Source organism: Ctenopharyngodon idella, chromosome 2 (genome assembly GCF_019924925.1).
Source record: "Ctenopharyngodon idella isolate HZGC_01 chromosome 2, HZGC01, whole genome shotgun sequence".
In the NCBI taxonomy this organism is placed as follows: domain Eukaryota; kingdom Metazoa; phylum Chordata; class Actinopteri; order Cypriniformes; family Xenocyprididae; genus Ctenopharyngodon; species Ctenopharyngodon idella.
In genome coordinates, this window is record NC_067221.1 from 9,941,580 (window position 1) to 9,957,773 (window position 16,194).

Consider the following 16,194-nt stretch of genomic DNA (forward strand, 5'->3'; position numbering starts at 1 on the left):
CACACAAAGCAAATTGCGCAAGATTGTGTTGGTATATCTTGAAGTGCTATAATGTTTTATAATTGTTAGATAAGTTCATTTCAAATGGTAATACCACTACAATATTATCTCAAGTAATCCTTAAATTTTAAAAACAACCAAAAAGATCAGCCACTGATGTCACTAAACTTTCTCCACATATACTCTATCAAGTGCAATATTTATGTTCTCTGTACTATGCTAGCATGCTATTTTACAACTCAGTGTAACCTGAAGCAAGACAAACTGACAAGAAAACACCATTTAGTCATATGTGCTAGATATGAAGTGGAAAACTTTATAATACATATGTTGTAGTGTAACAGTGATTTGTTGCCATGATGAACGGCCGTTCACTATATTAATGCACCTCTGCTGCCATCTAATGGCCACTTATGGTAGCAACAAGATGTCTGTAAGCACAAAACATGGTAATTCTCAAATAAATCATCTAAACAAACAGTTTACATAAACATGAGGTGAGTCACTCTGAATGACATTCTTACATGCATACATTGTTCCATGGCTTATAAAATTTGGTTAATTTTAAAGGTGTAAATCTTAGGACGATCTATTGACAGAAATGCAATATGATATACATAACTATGTTTTCAGTGGTGTATAAAGACCTCACATAATGAACCGTTATGTTTTTATTACCTTAGAATGAGCCATTTCTATCTGCATACACTGCGGGTCCCCTCACAAGTTAAGTCGCCATTTTGTGTCGGCATGTTTATACAGTAGCCCTAAATGGACAAATTGCTCTACAGAGCACGTTTGCTTGACTTGCTACTCTGCTGTATCACACGACGCCATGTTTGTCCTATGTTGGCCACCGTAGCTTCTCTATATTGCAACTCGCAACCTCACCGCTAGATGCCGCTAAAAATTACACACTGCACCTTTAATTCAGATTTTCCTTTTAATATCCCTGGTTTCCATGACTGTGGGTATCCTGAGAAAATTTAGATATGACCACATACATTAATATTCTTGGATCACTCACTGTTCATTACATCTAGCTCAATACATACCACATTGACATGTGCCAAAATGCTGAATAAATAAGCAATCATAGTAATCAATGATGGACTTGTTTTCTTGGTCACTCCAATGATCTCTGTGAAGCATCTCTCTCAGGCCCGGTCAAACTGAGGGGGTTGAGTCAGTCACAGCTGTCTCCTCCTTTCCTCGTGCCATTGGTCAGTTTCACATAAAGAAATCTCGTGACGATTGTGTACAATCAGAGAGCATGAGAGAGCGAGATACAGTCAATGGCACTTTTACTAAAGCTGAGGGGAATCGGTGCCTCTGTGACAGTGATTCAAACGATGGGAACTATAAGCAAAAGCAGCCAACAGTCTACATCGTCCCTGCCAACACATCAGTTTAACGTCAAATTGGAGATAAACTCAACACACTAATTAGAACCGAGTGTTTTTTGGGCTGCAGAGACGAGATTTCTTGAGCGCGGAGGCCGTTTGAGTCTCCCCGGCAGCAGAATGAATGGGGGCACCCAATCTAATCGGTTTAGCTCTTGAAGTAGTTGCAGGGTTGGCAAAGAGTCCTGCTCTTTTACATGGGAACCAGTAGATATTTTTGTCCTGTTAAATGGCCAGACATAAAAAGAAGGCTAATATAGCAATTGTGAACTAATATTAACGTAGTTTATAACTGTTAGATGCGTGTACGGAAAATCACTACTTTGGTTTTTGCGAGTTTAAAGCTTAAGTATGTAGCGCTTTAAAATGTTGAAAAACACATAAACATTTAATTAATATCATTTAGAAATGTATTATAATGTTAAAAATAAATATTATTTTTAAGTTTTAGCCTCCGCCTTTTTTTTCCTCGCATGTTTTCCCTCGGAGTTCCTCCCCCTGCGGCGCTGGGCGGAGTTTCATACCGAACCAGACGCTCCTTTTGTCGGATTCGTTTCGACCTGACTCCCCGGGGTTTACGGCTAAAAAACAGATACTTAAATACAATAAAACCGTTTAACACGAACACATCGTTAATCCATAAGCACATCCGTGACGGAATATTGAAAAAGGTAAGTGATTTGATAGTTTTTGAGCCCGTTTCGAACGTTTTTCAATTTGCTCGTCCCCGAGTCTTTGTAACATTCATGGCGGCTCTGCAGTGAGGGCTCTGGGGCGAGAGAAGGCACAAGCGCCCGCTCATACCTCTATTTTTAATTCCGATTCACCGAAACATTGTATCATTCAACTGATATTTAATATGTGACCAGAATTAAACATTTAAGTATTTTATTCATGACAAAATTGATTTTATAGTGAAATAATGCATTTTATGATATTGTCACAATCCCTGCAAAAAAACCAAAATCTGCATGTATCTACATCTGAATTTTCAGTAAGGATGCAACTGATATGCTTATATAAAGACATCGATTCGCATTTTTAATCGGCGTAAGCGATATTCGTCGTACTTTCGCCAGTAGCTCGCTCGCTAGCTGAGGCATTCGTGCCAGCGGAAGCTGCGTGGTGACTCCTGCCGGAATAAAGACGCCATTACCGGGGATGCAAACAGACTAACGGTCGGTGGACTACAGGAAACGCATTTTACACTCATTTATTTAATCAGTTATCGTGGTCTTCACACGAATTATTAAAGTAAATAGGCGTACACTTTGTTATTGACCGTAGTTTTAATAAAACTCAAATGTATTTTTGGACAGTTTACTTTGTTATACTTTCTGTCAGAAGTGATTAGCGCAATACTTCTTGAACATAACACGGCTAAAAAAAATTATTGTTGATAGAAAGACTCGAACAATGCAGAAAAAAAAGAAAAAATTCGTGTTTTTAGCTTTTTTGGCTCAGTTGACCTTGCGCGCGGGCGGGGATGACACTAACCGGGAAACCGGCGCCTCGTGCGGGCGCGCAGCGACGCCACAGCTCGAGAGAGACGCGGGCACGTGCGAGATGCCTCAGTGACACTTCTCGGGAATGTTGCGAGCTAAACGACGTGACATAACATACCATAAACATAACATAACGTAAGTATTGTGATACTGGCATAGCATATAAAAGTATTCATGCGAGCCTGTCCTCAACATAATACCGAATGCCAGTGTAACACTGGACTTAAAGTTTGTTCGTTGTTATTGAAGTTGAAATATTCACGAATTACATATATAAAGAATATATAAAAGCAGTTCAACATTTAAATAGATGCTGAAGCAAACCCTATATGTGTTGAATCGTATGTCACATCTCTTACAGATCAGAAAATGAAATAGCCCGTAATGTATTTATGCACAGTGAAGTACTCGCCTATGAATGTGCTGTACTGGCAGCATGTAAATAGTGAGCGCTCGCGGAGAACGGGAGGAGAGACCGAGACTTCCGCAGACACTGATGCGCTCAAGCAAGGGTCGTGTTCGTCCTCGCGTCTCGCTGGTCGCGGTTACATAATCCAAAGGGAAAGTCTTTCCTGCCATTGCTTGCCAAGATGACCCCCGACACCATGTACGTGCGTTTCTCGCGCATCTCCAAATCATGGCTCGAATCGGGCAGGAAACCCGGATAGTTCGGATAGGTCCTTCCTGGATGTTTTATTTAGCCGGTCGCTCTAGGTGAACCAAGATGAAAATCATGGCTTGATCACGTAAAGGCGTTGGAAATGTGCGATCATAGCATCCTGTCATGGTTTCTCGCCGTTCGCCGCCGCTGGTGCACTGGTATGGCCACGGCGTAATGACGCGCCCGTGTCGAGGTGGTCCAGAGGCGGGGCATGGGCACATGTTCCTCTGGGTGGCAGTGATGACATCCAGTACATTTCATAAATCGTATCACATCCACAAAATAATAATAAAAACAGTAAAATCGAACCATTTGTTAAATACATTAATTGTAAATCCTCCTTCATTACATTTTATGTTGTTATTGTTAAACAATTAAAAATAGTTTCCGGTCATTTAAATAAAATAAAATATAAATGTTATATAGACCTAAAAAACATGCTGACATGGTTGTTAACTGAAATAAGTTTTCTGAAGTTCTACAATTACTAAAACTACTAAATTAACGCTATGTAGATAAAAATAACTAATACATTCAAATGCACATACTAAAACTGAAAGTATAAAAATAAAAGCTACTTCACAATATTAACAAACACTATAATACTATAGAAATAATACTAAAGTTACACTGCTCTGTCCAGACTGATGTCTTTATTTTATGATATGAGTTTATGATAACTAATTTTGCTTATTGCCATTATGGCAAGCTTTTTTAACATTTATTCCTTAAAGGAACACTCCACTTTTTTTGAAAATAGGCTAATTTTCCAACTCCCCTAGAGTTAAACAGCTGAGTTTTACTGTTTTCGAATCCATGATATTGCGCAGCGTCTCTCACAAATGTCTCCATGGTTGCAAGGCACGCTCCCTGTGCAAGCAGGGGGTCACAGGCGCTGCGTAATATCATTGCGCCTGCTGCACCCATGGTATGGCAGCAAAGTTCCTTGATTATTATGCCGGAATGAGAGTATAGTTCCTAGCCATATCGGCCTAGAAAATCAAAACTTTTAATTTTCCGTCTGTCTTAGTACACGATGTAACTACAGAAGAGTCAAGTTTTAAATAGGAAAAATATCGAAACTGGTCATTTTTGAGCGAGATGCTAACGGTCTAATCAGATTCAATGAACTATGCTAAGCTATGCTAAAAGTGGTACCGCCAGACCCGGTGGTCGGCTGAATGGATTCGAAAACGGCAAAACTCAACTGTTTAACTCTAGGGTAGTTGGAAAATGAGCCTATTTTCAAAAAAAGTGGAGTGTTCCTTTAAAACTAACTAGCATCTGTATTTGATAGTTCACCCAAAAATGAAAATTTTGTCATTTACTCAGCCTCAAGTTGTTCCAAACCTATGAATTTCTTTGTTCTGCTGTTCACGAAAGAAGGATATTCGGAAGAATGTTTGTAATCAAACAGATCTCGCCCCCCATTGACTACCATGATATTTATTTATTTTTTCCTACTATGGTAGTCAATGGTGGGCGAGATCTGCTTGATTACAAACATTCTTATGAATATCTTCCTTCGTGAACAGCAGAACAAAGTATGTACTAATATACAATATAATAATATGTAATAAACAACTTTATTAGATATTGCAATATAGTGCAAAGGAATAAGCACTAGTAGTATCTAATGAATGTTACTATTAAATTACTAGTAGTAATTGAATAAGTGTTAGTATAAATGAATAAATGTTGAAGAGGTTTGCCATATTCACATTCTAACTTTGAATTGTCTTGCTCTCTCTATGCAGCCACTTGGCCAGTGAAGTGTCAAGGTGGTGCTTGGTGAATTCTGTCATCATGAATGGCAGCACCAGTGTGTCTGGCACCCAGACAGGACGAATCAAAATTGAATCAAGTATGCTCACATGCTGTCAATAAAGGACATATACACACAGACACACAACAATTACACTGTCTTTGTCAGCATTAAAAAAAAAAAACCCTTTGGTTTTGGCCATTCAACATGCTCAGTGCTTTGGTGTGCACTGTTTTTGTTAGATGCAGATACATGGAGCAAAGAGGACTGTCTGACATTGCTGGAGAGGATACGCAGTCTGCTACCCGATGGAGACACAATGAAGTATAAAACCACAGAATCTCATTTTGACTGGGAGAAGGTGGGGTTTGGGGGTTTCACGGGAGACATGTGTAAGCAGAAATGGCAGAAAGTTTCCACAGAGGTGAGCCAAATTCCAGTGAGCTAAAGCAACAATGTGCCTGTTTTCCCAAATAACACTGATAGGCGTTTATGTGAAAGACTTTGTGTTTAGATTGTCCATGTAAAGATTATTTTACTTTGAACTTTGCTGGCACAATAATAAGCAGAACATTAAAATGTTTATTTGTCTTGAATCAAATGGAGTTGTATAATAATTTTCCCACACTAGGTGCGTAAATACAGAACGATGACAGAGCTCATTGTGGATGCTATTGAATATGTAAAGAACCCTTACAAGGGGAAAAAATTGAAGGTGAGAATGCTAAGATATCAATAGTTCTTGATATCTCTTTTATCCTAAGTAAATTTCATGTTTTACCCTGATGTGTTGTCAACTAATAGAGTGTGTTTGTGTTTAACTCCATTTAGACACATCCAGACTTCCCAAAGAAACCCCTCACTCCCTACTTTCGCTTCTTTATGGAGAAGCGAGCCAAGTATGCAAAAATCCACCCTGAGATGAGCAACTTGGATCTCACCAAGATTCTGTCCAAAAAGTACAAAGAGCTTCCTGAAAAGAAAAAGGTTAGTTTTTGTGGGTAGTTGACATTAAATACTTTGGGAAGTTTACTTGTCCTTCAGTGTGACATGCTATACTTGAAACTTTTAACTATGTTTTTTTTTTTTTGAAGACTGTATTTTGTTCATTCTTTTCTAATTATTATGCATGCAACTCAGTGATGTTGTTAAATAAAACTAAAACTATTAAAAATTGGTTTTGGTAATTGCAGCAAAGATGAACTGTATTAAAATATAAATATATTAGATGAATAAATTAAACTTAAATAAAAAAAATAGAAATACTATTTGTAATAAACAAGTTGAAGAACTAAAATTACAAATTTTTAGCTAAAACTGAAATAAAATTGATTAAAGCTACATAGAAATAAAATGAAGACTAAAAAATATAAAAATTTTAATAAATACTATAACAATATATAAATAATACTAAAAGAACATTTTTATAATTTTACATCAGTTGAGAATATTTTTACTTAAAAAATTGTCACTGCAGGACTATTTAAATGGAAAAAAGATGATTAAAGGGTTAGTTCACCCAAAAATGTCGTTCCACACCCGTAAGATTTTCGTTCATCTTCGGAAAACAAATGAAGATATTTTTGATGAAATCCGATGGCTCAGTGAGGCCTCCATTGACAGCAAGATAATTAACCCAGAAAGTTACTAAAGACATATTTACATATTCACGTGAACCATTGAAATTTCAAAACGTTTCAAAACACTTACGATGTAACGAAGCCTTGTTTACTGAAATCACGTGACTTTGGCAGTTTGCCAAAAGTCAAGTATTTTATCAAAAATATCTTAATTTGTGTTCCGAAGTTGAACGAAAGTCTTAAGGGTGTGGAACGACATGAGGGTTATTGGGTGAATTAACCCTTTAATACTAGTGAAAAATGTAACTGAAATGATAACATAATGGTAATATATACTTTATTTTGTACATTCCCATAAATTTTAACCTAAATTGTTGATGTTCATTATAAAAGTCCAGTGCTGCTTTGGTATTTAAAGTATGTGAAGTGCTGGTATTTATAGAATTTCATTCTTGTTTTTGATATTTGCACTGTTACTTTTGTCAGCTCAAGTACATTCAAGAGTTCCAGAGAGAGAAAGAGTCTTTTGAGAAGAACATGGCACGATTCAAGTTAGTGTCCACACAAATCCTCCGCACAAAAGTACCTTACACAAGCATGTCAGTGTTTTTTTGTTTTTTTTTACCGGTGATTCAGTGAGGCGCTTCTATTGTTTTTAGGGAGGACCACCCAGATTTAATAGAGGAGAGAAAGAAGTCAGATCACCCAGAGAAGCCCAAGACCCCTCAGCAGTTATGGTACAACCATGAGAAGAAGACCTACATGAAAGTTCACCCAGAGGTAACAGAATTTGGCAGGGGAAAAGACCCTAGTGGTCATATAGTCTTGGTATAGCAACTCAAGTACAAACTGAGTTACTGAAAGTCCAGCTTATGACTTATTTTTGAGTGCATTTCATCATATTCAACTGTTTATGGATGGACCTACACTCACTTTTCCATGTTTGATTCTTGTAGGTAAGCCAGAAGGAGCTTAAGGAAGCATTACGTAGACAGTGGTCCCAGTTACCAGACAAAAAAAGGCTGAAATGGATCAGCAAAGCTCTAGAGCTGCAGAAACACTACGAGGTATGTCTTTGTGTTCTCACTGAGGCTCAGATGATGAAGTCTTTCTTGATTAGAGGGATAAAGTAAATTGTGAAGTTTGTGAAATATTACTTCCTAATACAGGACAGCATGAGAGTGTATTTTGAAGCTCATCCAGATGCAAACTCTGAGGAGCATGTCAAGTCTGTTTTGACCAAGGCTGAACGACAGCTCAAGGACAAGTTTGATGGCCGGCCAACCAAACCACCACCGTATGTTTTAAACTGCTAAGTAACATTTGGTTTTCTCAGGAATCTCTTAATTTAGTTGTTTTGCATGGCTTATGCAGACTTATCTTACCAAGATATGCTGCTCTTAGAAAGGGTGTTGTTGACCGTTTTGAAATCAGCTAGTGGTTCTTGTCTATATATTTGCAGTATTTGTCATATGTATGCAGTTTTTTAAGTATATTTTTATGGTTCTGTTCTGCAGAAATGGCTATTCTCTGTATTGTGCTGAACTAATGGTAAACATGAAGGACGTGCCAAGCACAGAGCGAATGGTGCTATGCAGTAAGCAGTGGAAGATGATGACCCAGAAAGAGAAGGACATGTTCCAGAAACGATGCGAACAGGTCTCAATTGTCCCATTCAATTGTCCCATCCACTCTCAATTGTTTAAAACCCCCAAAAAAGAAGAAAATAATAAAGTCCCCCTGTAGACAATAGTTTTATCGCTTAACTCATCTTTGATCACCAAAATGACATATTCAAACGTTTTTTCCTGTAAAAAAATCTCTTCATGCCTTAAAATATCTTGAATATAAATCTGCTTCATTTAGTATATGGGTCAATGGCGTAATGCGTATTTTTTATGTTCAAAGGCCTTAATAATAATAATAATAATAATAATAATAAAAGATATAACATCCAAAGTATGTAAGGTAGTACAACTAGATCTCTTTTATTGAATCCAAAAGGTTTTAATTATATTTTGCTACATATAAATGTATTTTGAAGTGTCAAAAGGTCATTCGGTTTAACTGTCCAAAGGCCAATACAGCCATTTCATTTGTGATTAAAATATCTTAAAATGTAATAAAAGTATATATTTTTTATAGTGGCATGATTTTATAACATCATATATCAACATATTGCAAAATGGTATTAAAATTATGTGTAGAAGTCGTTGCTTTGTAATAAGAAAGAATGTCCGGAAAAATGAATTTCATTGATGTCATTCGGAGTAACCAATATAAAGGGACCATTTTGGATCAAGTCATGCGATCAATATCATGTGACAGGATGTGACATCATTCAGACACCTGCAAAGGACCACATGGTCATAAAGCAAAGTAACTAACTCTCTCTTAACTATTTTAAAAATTCAAAAAAATCTCAAAACTTGCTCATACGCATGTCACGAAACATCAGGTCATTTGGTACAACCGCTATAAAACATGGAAAATGTTGTAATTTTTTAAAAACTTGTACAAAATATAAAATGTTTGATTGTCCTTTGCTAGCTAGCTATCAAGCTAACTTGCTAGCTAGCTAGATATCAGGCTGATAGCATTGTTTGAAAATATTGTCATTTAGTACAACCAAAAGTGTCATTCGGTAAAACTGAAATTTTGTTTAAACCGAATGACTCTTTTGGTGACAAATTTTGTCCATCTTGTAAAAAATGACAAAAGCAGTGCTAATTGATTATAAAAACCACATAATCTCATTGTTAACACTTAATAAAACTTCAAAATTAATTATATCTCCATTATGTTTTTTATTTTTTTTAATTTTTTTTTAACACTTTTAAAAGCCTTATTCGTCAATGAACCATGAATATGCAAATTAGCCCCACCTCCACTCAGAGATCCACTCAGTCAACTTTACTGTAGTAAACTGGAAGAGTGAATTATACAGGCTTGCCTACAAAGTTGATGTATCAGAATGGTAATGCGTTTTATGCATTGCTCTGTAATTAATATGATTAGCCTTTTGCTTGACTATGTTATCAAACAGCTAATAATGTGTTGCTAATGTTACACAAACCATGTTCCCGTTCACCATCTCAATCTGCCTTCTAAAAATCAGTATCCTTAGAGATGCCTTAAAATTTAATATCAAATAACAGTAACCCTAAAAAGGCTGCATTTATTTGATCAAAAACACAATAAAACAGTAATATTGTTAAATATTACAATTTAAAAGAACTGTTTTCTATTTTAATATATTGTAAAATATAATTTATTCCTGTGATGGCAAAGCTGAATTTTCAGCATCATTACTCCAGTCTTTAGTGTCACATGATCCTTCAGAAATCATTCTAATATGTTGATTGGGTGCTCAAGAAACATTTCATTTTATGCTGAATATTTTTGTGGAAACAGTGATACAACTTTTTCAGGATTGTTTGATGAGCAGAAAGCATTTATTTGAAATATAAATCTTTTTGTAACATTATACATTTCTTTACTGTAACTTTTGATCAATTTAATACATCCTTGTTGAATAAAAGTACTATTTCTTAAAAAAGAAACTTAACTGAAAATTAACAAAAAAAAATGACATAACTATCAGTATATTTTGGAACTGACAAAGGGGGACATTTCAACATTTCAGTTAATTGGCAAAGCAGGCATGGTTAATAAGAATAATAATAAATATCTGATTATTATAACAATTCTTGATAACACAGTTGTTACATTAACACTGGCTTAGCCATAACTAAAGATTACAATGTTTATGTGTCTCATCAGAAAAAGAAACAGTATGAGATTGACCTTCAGAGGTTTATTGAGGTAAGTACAAGGCACCACAAATTCATACTCTTAAAACAGATACTGTTGAATTCTTGATTCTGCCTTTAAAGGGAGGCTCTGCTTATTTTGACACTTTGTCTCAAACGCCATCTCTCTGCAGAGTCTCCCAGATGAGGAGAGGGAGCGTGTGATGGGAGAGGAGAAGATGGGAGGCACCAAACTGAGCATAGCGGGTGCAGGCAGCCCCCTGAGGGCCAAATCCCCATCTGCGAAGGTGGGCATGTGCAAGATGTCCTTGTTTATATACATGCCTGCTGGTATGCTCTTGTGGAATGCTGTCTGAATCAGAATGAGTAGTGGTTTCTTCTTGTTGTGCCATAGGAACGGTGTCGTGACCCTGAGCTGGATCAGTGGGGGCATGCCCTTTCAAAAGAGAAACGAGATGGTAAGAAGAAAACACGGCTTCCTGAAACGCCGAAGACTCCAGAGGAGATGTGGCAGCAGAGCGTGATAGGAGACTATCTGGCTAAATACAGAGTAAGAGCAACATTAATGATTTTTCATAAGACCCCTTGCTGAGAATGCTAAAGCAAGATTTGTTTTTAACCACAAAAAGTTGTATTAAAAATTTCCGCTCCGCCCATAGTAAAATCTAATTGGTCTAAAACCACACGTCACATATTAAGCATATCTGTACTAATTGGCTTGCTTTGCACAGCTTTTGCCAAGTACTTTGGCAACCACAACAATTTTTTCCTTGAAACCATAAACTTAAACTGTTGCTCTTCACAGAATGACCGGAAGAAAGCGCAGAATGCAATGGATGCTGCTTGGAAGGCCATGGAAAAGAAGGAGAAGATTCCTTGGATCAAGAAGGCTGCAGAGGACCAGAAGCGATACGAGGTTCAGTACCGGACCGTGGTCAGTGACCAGACGTTTTGACCACTGTCTTCTCACCTGTGCTGAAGAAATGTCAAAATGTTGGTCACCCCTAACTTTCCTCCTCTCTAGAATAGAGGTGGAGGGGTCTGCAATGGATGCACTTGTATCTCAATGTGTATAGGCTTAGTTTGTGCTGTTTCCAGCTGAATTTGGTGGAACTTGTACTTTCGTTTGATGAGCGTGACTTGACATCATTGCATTGTGTTCTGTTACTTATTCTTGCATATTCTCATGAATCTGGCATCTCGATGTGTGTTAACTTGAGTGTGTGTATGTGTGTGTATATATATATATATATAATATATAATATATGTATATATATTTGCAGTGGTTTATCAGCCTGCTCATCTGTTTTCATGAGCATTTCAACATAGACTTGTCTTATGCCTTGTCTTTGCGTTTAGGATCAATAGAAAAAGTCTCTTTGCTCATATTTCTTCTTGTTTTTTTATTCTGCAGAGAGAACTGTTAGAGATGAGGACAGTTCTGTCAGGACAGGGACAAAGAAAACCAAAATTTGATGGCGAGCCTAAAAAGCCTCCGGTGTAAGTGTCACATTTTTAGCTTGTTGCTTCCAGAGAGACTTTCCTTCTTGTACATTTTTTTTTATTTATTACACTTTATTTTAAGGTGTCCTTGTTACAGTGTAATTATACATTAAACTACTGAGTAATATTAATCAACAACATGTTCTTTTTTTATGGTTTTTGGTTGGTTTAGTTGCATGTTATTAAAGGGTTATTTCGCCTAAAAATTAAAATTCTGTCAGTAATTACTCACCCTCATGTCGCTCCAAACCCGTAAGACTTTCGTTCATCTTCAGAACACAAATGAAGATCTTTTTGATGAAATCTGAGAGCTTTCTGTCCCTCCATAGACAACTACGTGACTACCATTTTGATGCTTCAAAAAGTTCATAAAGAGATTGTACAACTAATCCATATGAATCCATATGAAGAGACTCGATTGCTTTATATGATGAACAGATTGAATTAAGGCTTTTATTCACATATAAACATTGATCAGCGAACATAAACAGAAGCTCAACCAAACCTACTTGACGCACAACAACAAACCTCTTGCGAAAGCTCAAACGTGCTGCGTGACATGGGAATGAACCTCTTCGGTTCTCGTACACATCAAACGAACATGCTTGAGCTTCTGTTTACCACAACTGATGTGTGAGTTGATGAATGTTTATGAATAAAAGCCTAACTTCAACCTGTTCATCATATAAAGTGGTCGAGTCTCTTCAGAAAATTTGGACTAAACCGCTCGATTCACATGGATTAGTTTTATGATCTCTTTATGAACTTTTTGAAGCATCAAAGTGGTAGTTGTGTAGACTGTCAATGGAGGGACAGAAATCTCTCAGATTTCATCAAAAAGATCTTCATTTGTGTTCCGAAGATGAACGAAAGTCTTAAGGGTTTGGAACGGCATAAAGGTGAGTAATTTATGACAGAATTTTCATTTTTGGGTGAACTAACTAATTTACTTACATAATTTACTGTTATTACTACAGTAAGTACATATAACATATATAACAAGGACACTGTAAAGTAAAGTGTTACCAAAACTTTTCTTCTTCTTTCTGACCTCAGGAGCGGATATCAAATGTTCTCTCAGGAACTTTTAACTAACGGTGAGCTGAATCACTTCAGCCTGAAGGAGCGCATGGTTGAGATCGGCAAGAGATGGCACAAGCTTAGTCAGAGCCAGAAGGACAAATATAAAAAACAGGTGGAGGAACAACAGCTAGAGTACAAAGCTGAGCTTGATGCTTGGGTAAAGGTAAGTTTGTTGAATCATTCAGTTCTGCAACTCAAATACACATTGTTTATTATTTGGGTCCATGGCATGTTGCTAATTTATTGTCATATACTGTATATTAAGTAGTTCAGAAATACATTAAAAATACAATTTATATATACAGTCACTTAAATACACATCTATGATGAAAAAAAATTATTGAAAAGAATTTTATTGTAAAATGTATTATTTTATTAATATTATTAAAAGAAAATGAAATTATTGAAAAGAAAACCTTAAGTAGTTTTTTTTTCTGTTGTTATTATTCTATTTTTTATAATTTAACAAAGACTTCCCCACTTTTTAATTTTTGAAAAACAAAGCTAATTTTTCAGGTAAAATGTAGTGTGAATCTGCAAAAAACATAAATGATATTTATGAATAAATTTAAATACTATTCATATAAATACAAACAGTACAATTTTAAGAAATTGGCACGTGTTTTAAACCTACATTTTAAAAAGATTTTCCTTTTCTTTAACATGGACACTTTTGTGTGTCTTTTACCTTATTACAAAAATAAAAGTGTGAGTTTGGAGATTTATAGTGACCTATTTCCCTATCTTTTTTGCTTTTTTCCTAGTCACTATCCCCTCAGGAGCGTGCGGTTTATAAAGAGTTCTCCACTACGGTAAGTAATTGTGCATTTTTGCAGCTGTAACCTACTCTTTATAATGCAAAGCTCTGTATATTAGATTTACTTCTCACACAGCATACATATAGCTGAGATTGTGATTTACTCTTCTCTAAACCGATACCCCCTGCACTGCATGGCAAGATGAGGCACTCTGGTTCATTTAGTTGATTGACTTTACTTACAGAGGCTGTTTCTGTCCCTGCCATCACATGTGGCTTTATTATTTCCTTTCTCCCCATTCAGAATCGCATACGTCTCTTGACTCAAACTAACATGACTTGAATGGATAATGTTCTTAGGGCTGTACTGTAGGGCTACTAATCATTGCTTAAGCTTGAACGTGTTTTTTTTTTTTTTTTTTTTTCCTGTGCTGCTCTGTCCTTGCATCCCCCACCCCACCCTCTCTCTGCCCTCATAGAAACGGCGAAGCACGACAAAAGCACGAGGTCCCGGGGCGAAAGTCCGAGTCACCAAGGGGAAGGCGGTAGGTGCCAGAGCCGCGACTGTGGGTCCTGGGGGGGGCAAGCGTTCCATGGCGTACCGGGCCAAGGTAACGCCCGCTCTCTCTGGGCAACTCGCCCACACAGTCTGTGGACTCAGTATGAAGTGTCTTAGGGTGCCATCTTAAAGTTTGCTAATTGATTTGTGCTGATGGTGTGTGTGTGTTTACACAAGCAAATATAAGTATATGCATGTATAGCTGCCTGTTTGAGAGATGTGTGACTCTTGGATTCCAGCAGGACACGTCGGACTCTGATGACGATGATGAAAAAACGGACACTTCAGACTCGGATGATGAAGATGATGAGTCATCCGGCAGCACTGATAGTGATGATGATGACGAAGATGACGAGGTTAATTTTCCTTTTGTTAAATTCTAGAAAATCTGCTGTTATTATTGCATTTTTGTTCTAACATTGACGCATGATACACAGAATGAAGATGATGATGAGGATGATGAGGACGATGACCGGTCGGACGGCTCCAGCAGCTCATCGTCAGAAGATAGTAGTGACTCTGATTCAGACTAACCTGGCCACCCCCTCTTAGAGGGGGCTGTGCCGGACACGCCCCCCTAGCAACACCCCTCCCGGAAAACAGTGAAGGGGGTTCAGTAGCTGTGAGCTCACAGCATGCAGTAATCTTGCTCCCTATCTTTACAGGGCAAGAGACAAGATGGGGGCCAACAGCTCTCCCCATCACCACGTCCATGCAACAGACTTAAAGTCAATCAGACAACTTTTTTTGTTGTTGTTTTTTTCTTTTAACGGAGCTGTGTTACATGTGTGGTTATCGCATCAGTTTTTATTGCCTTTATATAGGTGTGTTATTAAAATCTGTGTTGGCTGTTTTGTTCGTTTTATTTTAACTTGAAAATAATTTGTTCGATTTAAGCCGGTTGAGCTTTTATAAGTTTCGAAAGTATCAGGGTTGCTTGGAGGTGGATGTTAGGGATGAAAGACTTTGAAATGGAGATGAAATCCCCTGTTCTCCTGTTTATATTTGTTTGCCTCAGCTAGTTGCTGGGGCTGTGAGGGCTATACGAGCTGCTCAAGTCTTGTTTAGAACATTCTGTTGCAGATCCTCCATAATAAATGCACTTTTTTCCTCTTGTATTCAGTTGTGCATTTTCAGATACATCAAAAAAGTGATATTTATTACAAACTATTTTGCTAGGGGACTTTTAGTATGTGGATAAGAGTGTGTACCAGTGTGCCAAATGATTAAATCTGTTGTTATAAATACATGACAGATGCGTTTAAGAGCATTTTAGAGCAACGATTTTCAACCTTTACAGATCCAACCCAGAGACCCTCAATATACACTCTAAAAAATAACCCCAAAAACAAATTTACACAGTAAATTACCGTTTTTCAATTAAAACAGTAATATACTGTAAAAACAATGCATTCTGGGTAATATTATTTGTAGTTTTCGAGAAAACCTTTAGGATACTTTTTTTCGAAAATGACAAATATTACCCAGAATGCATTGTTTTTACAGTATATTACTTCTGTATACTAAAATGCATTCTGGGTAATATTATTTGTCATTTTCGAGAAAGCCTACAGGACTCTTATCTTAAAATGACAAATACTACCC

The 16,194-nt window shown here is 36.9% G+C and overlaps 1 protein-coding gene across 7 annotated transcripts; it reads left to right on the forward strand.

Moving 5' to 3' along the window:
• The first annotated feature begins 116 nt into the window (after positions 1–116).
• On the forward strand, positions 117–15,707 carry ubtfl (upstream binding transcription factor, like). Of its 7 annotated transcripts, none has more exons than XM_051917372.1 (20): positions 117–2,074; positions 5,327–5,433; positions 5,577–5,758; positions 5,966–6,049; positions 6,166–6,321; positions 7,401–7,465; positions 7,574–7,694; positions 7,871–7,981; positions 8,084–8,211; positions 8,432–8,573; positions 10,698–10,739; positions 10,861–10,974; positions 11,082–11,237; positions 11,493–11,621; positions 12,102–12,187; positions 13,247–13,436; positions 14,038–14,085; positions 14,510–14,641; positions 14,829–14,945; positions 15,027–15,707. In XM_051917372.1, the coding sequence occupies exons 2-20, from the start codon at positions 5,376–5,378 to the stop codon at positions 15,120–15,122; spliced, it is 2,157 nt and encodes a 718-aa protein (XP_051773332.1). In that variant the 5' UTR covers positions 117–2,074; positions 5,327–5,375; the 3' UTR covers positions 15,123–15,707. The 7 variants fall into 7 exon arrangements, with proteins under 7 accessions (XP_051773332.1, XP_051773349.1, XP_051773366.1 ...); XM_051917389.1 differs by having other exon boundaries at positions 14,832–14,945; XM_051917406.1 differs by having other exon boundaries at positions 14,510–14,575.
• Positions 15,708–16,194: the final 487 nt, after the last annotated feature.

Excerpts from the sequence above, each read along its gene's own strand:
- ubtfl (XM_051917372.1), top strand. The coding sequence starts at position 5,376 with ATGAATGGCAGCACCAGTGTGTCTGGCACCCAGACAGGACGAATCAAA. Across the intron at positions 5,759-5,965 it reads GGCAGAAAGTTTCCACAGAG|GTGCGTAAATACAGAACGAT; the intron begins GTGAGCCAAATT and ends TTCCCACACTAG. Across the intron at positions 14,946-15,026 it reads ATGATGACGAAGATGACGAG|AATGAAGATGATGATGAGGA; the intron begins GTTAATTTTCCT and ends CATGATACACAG.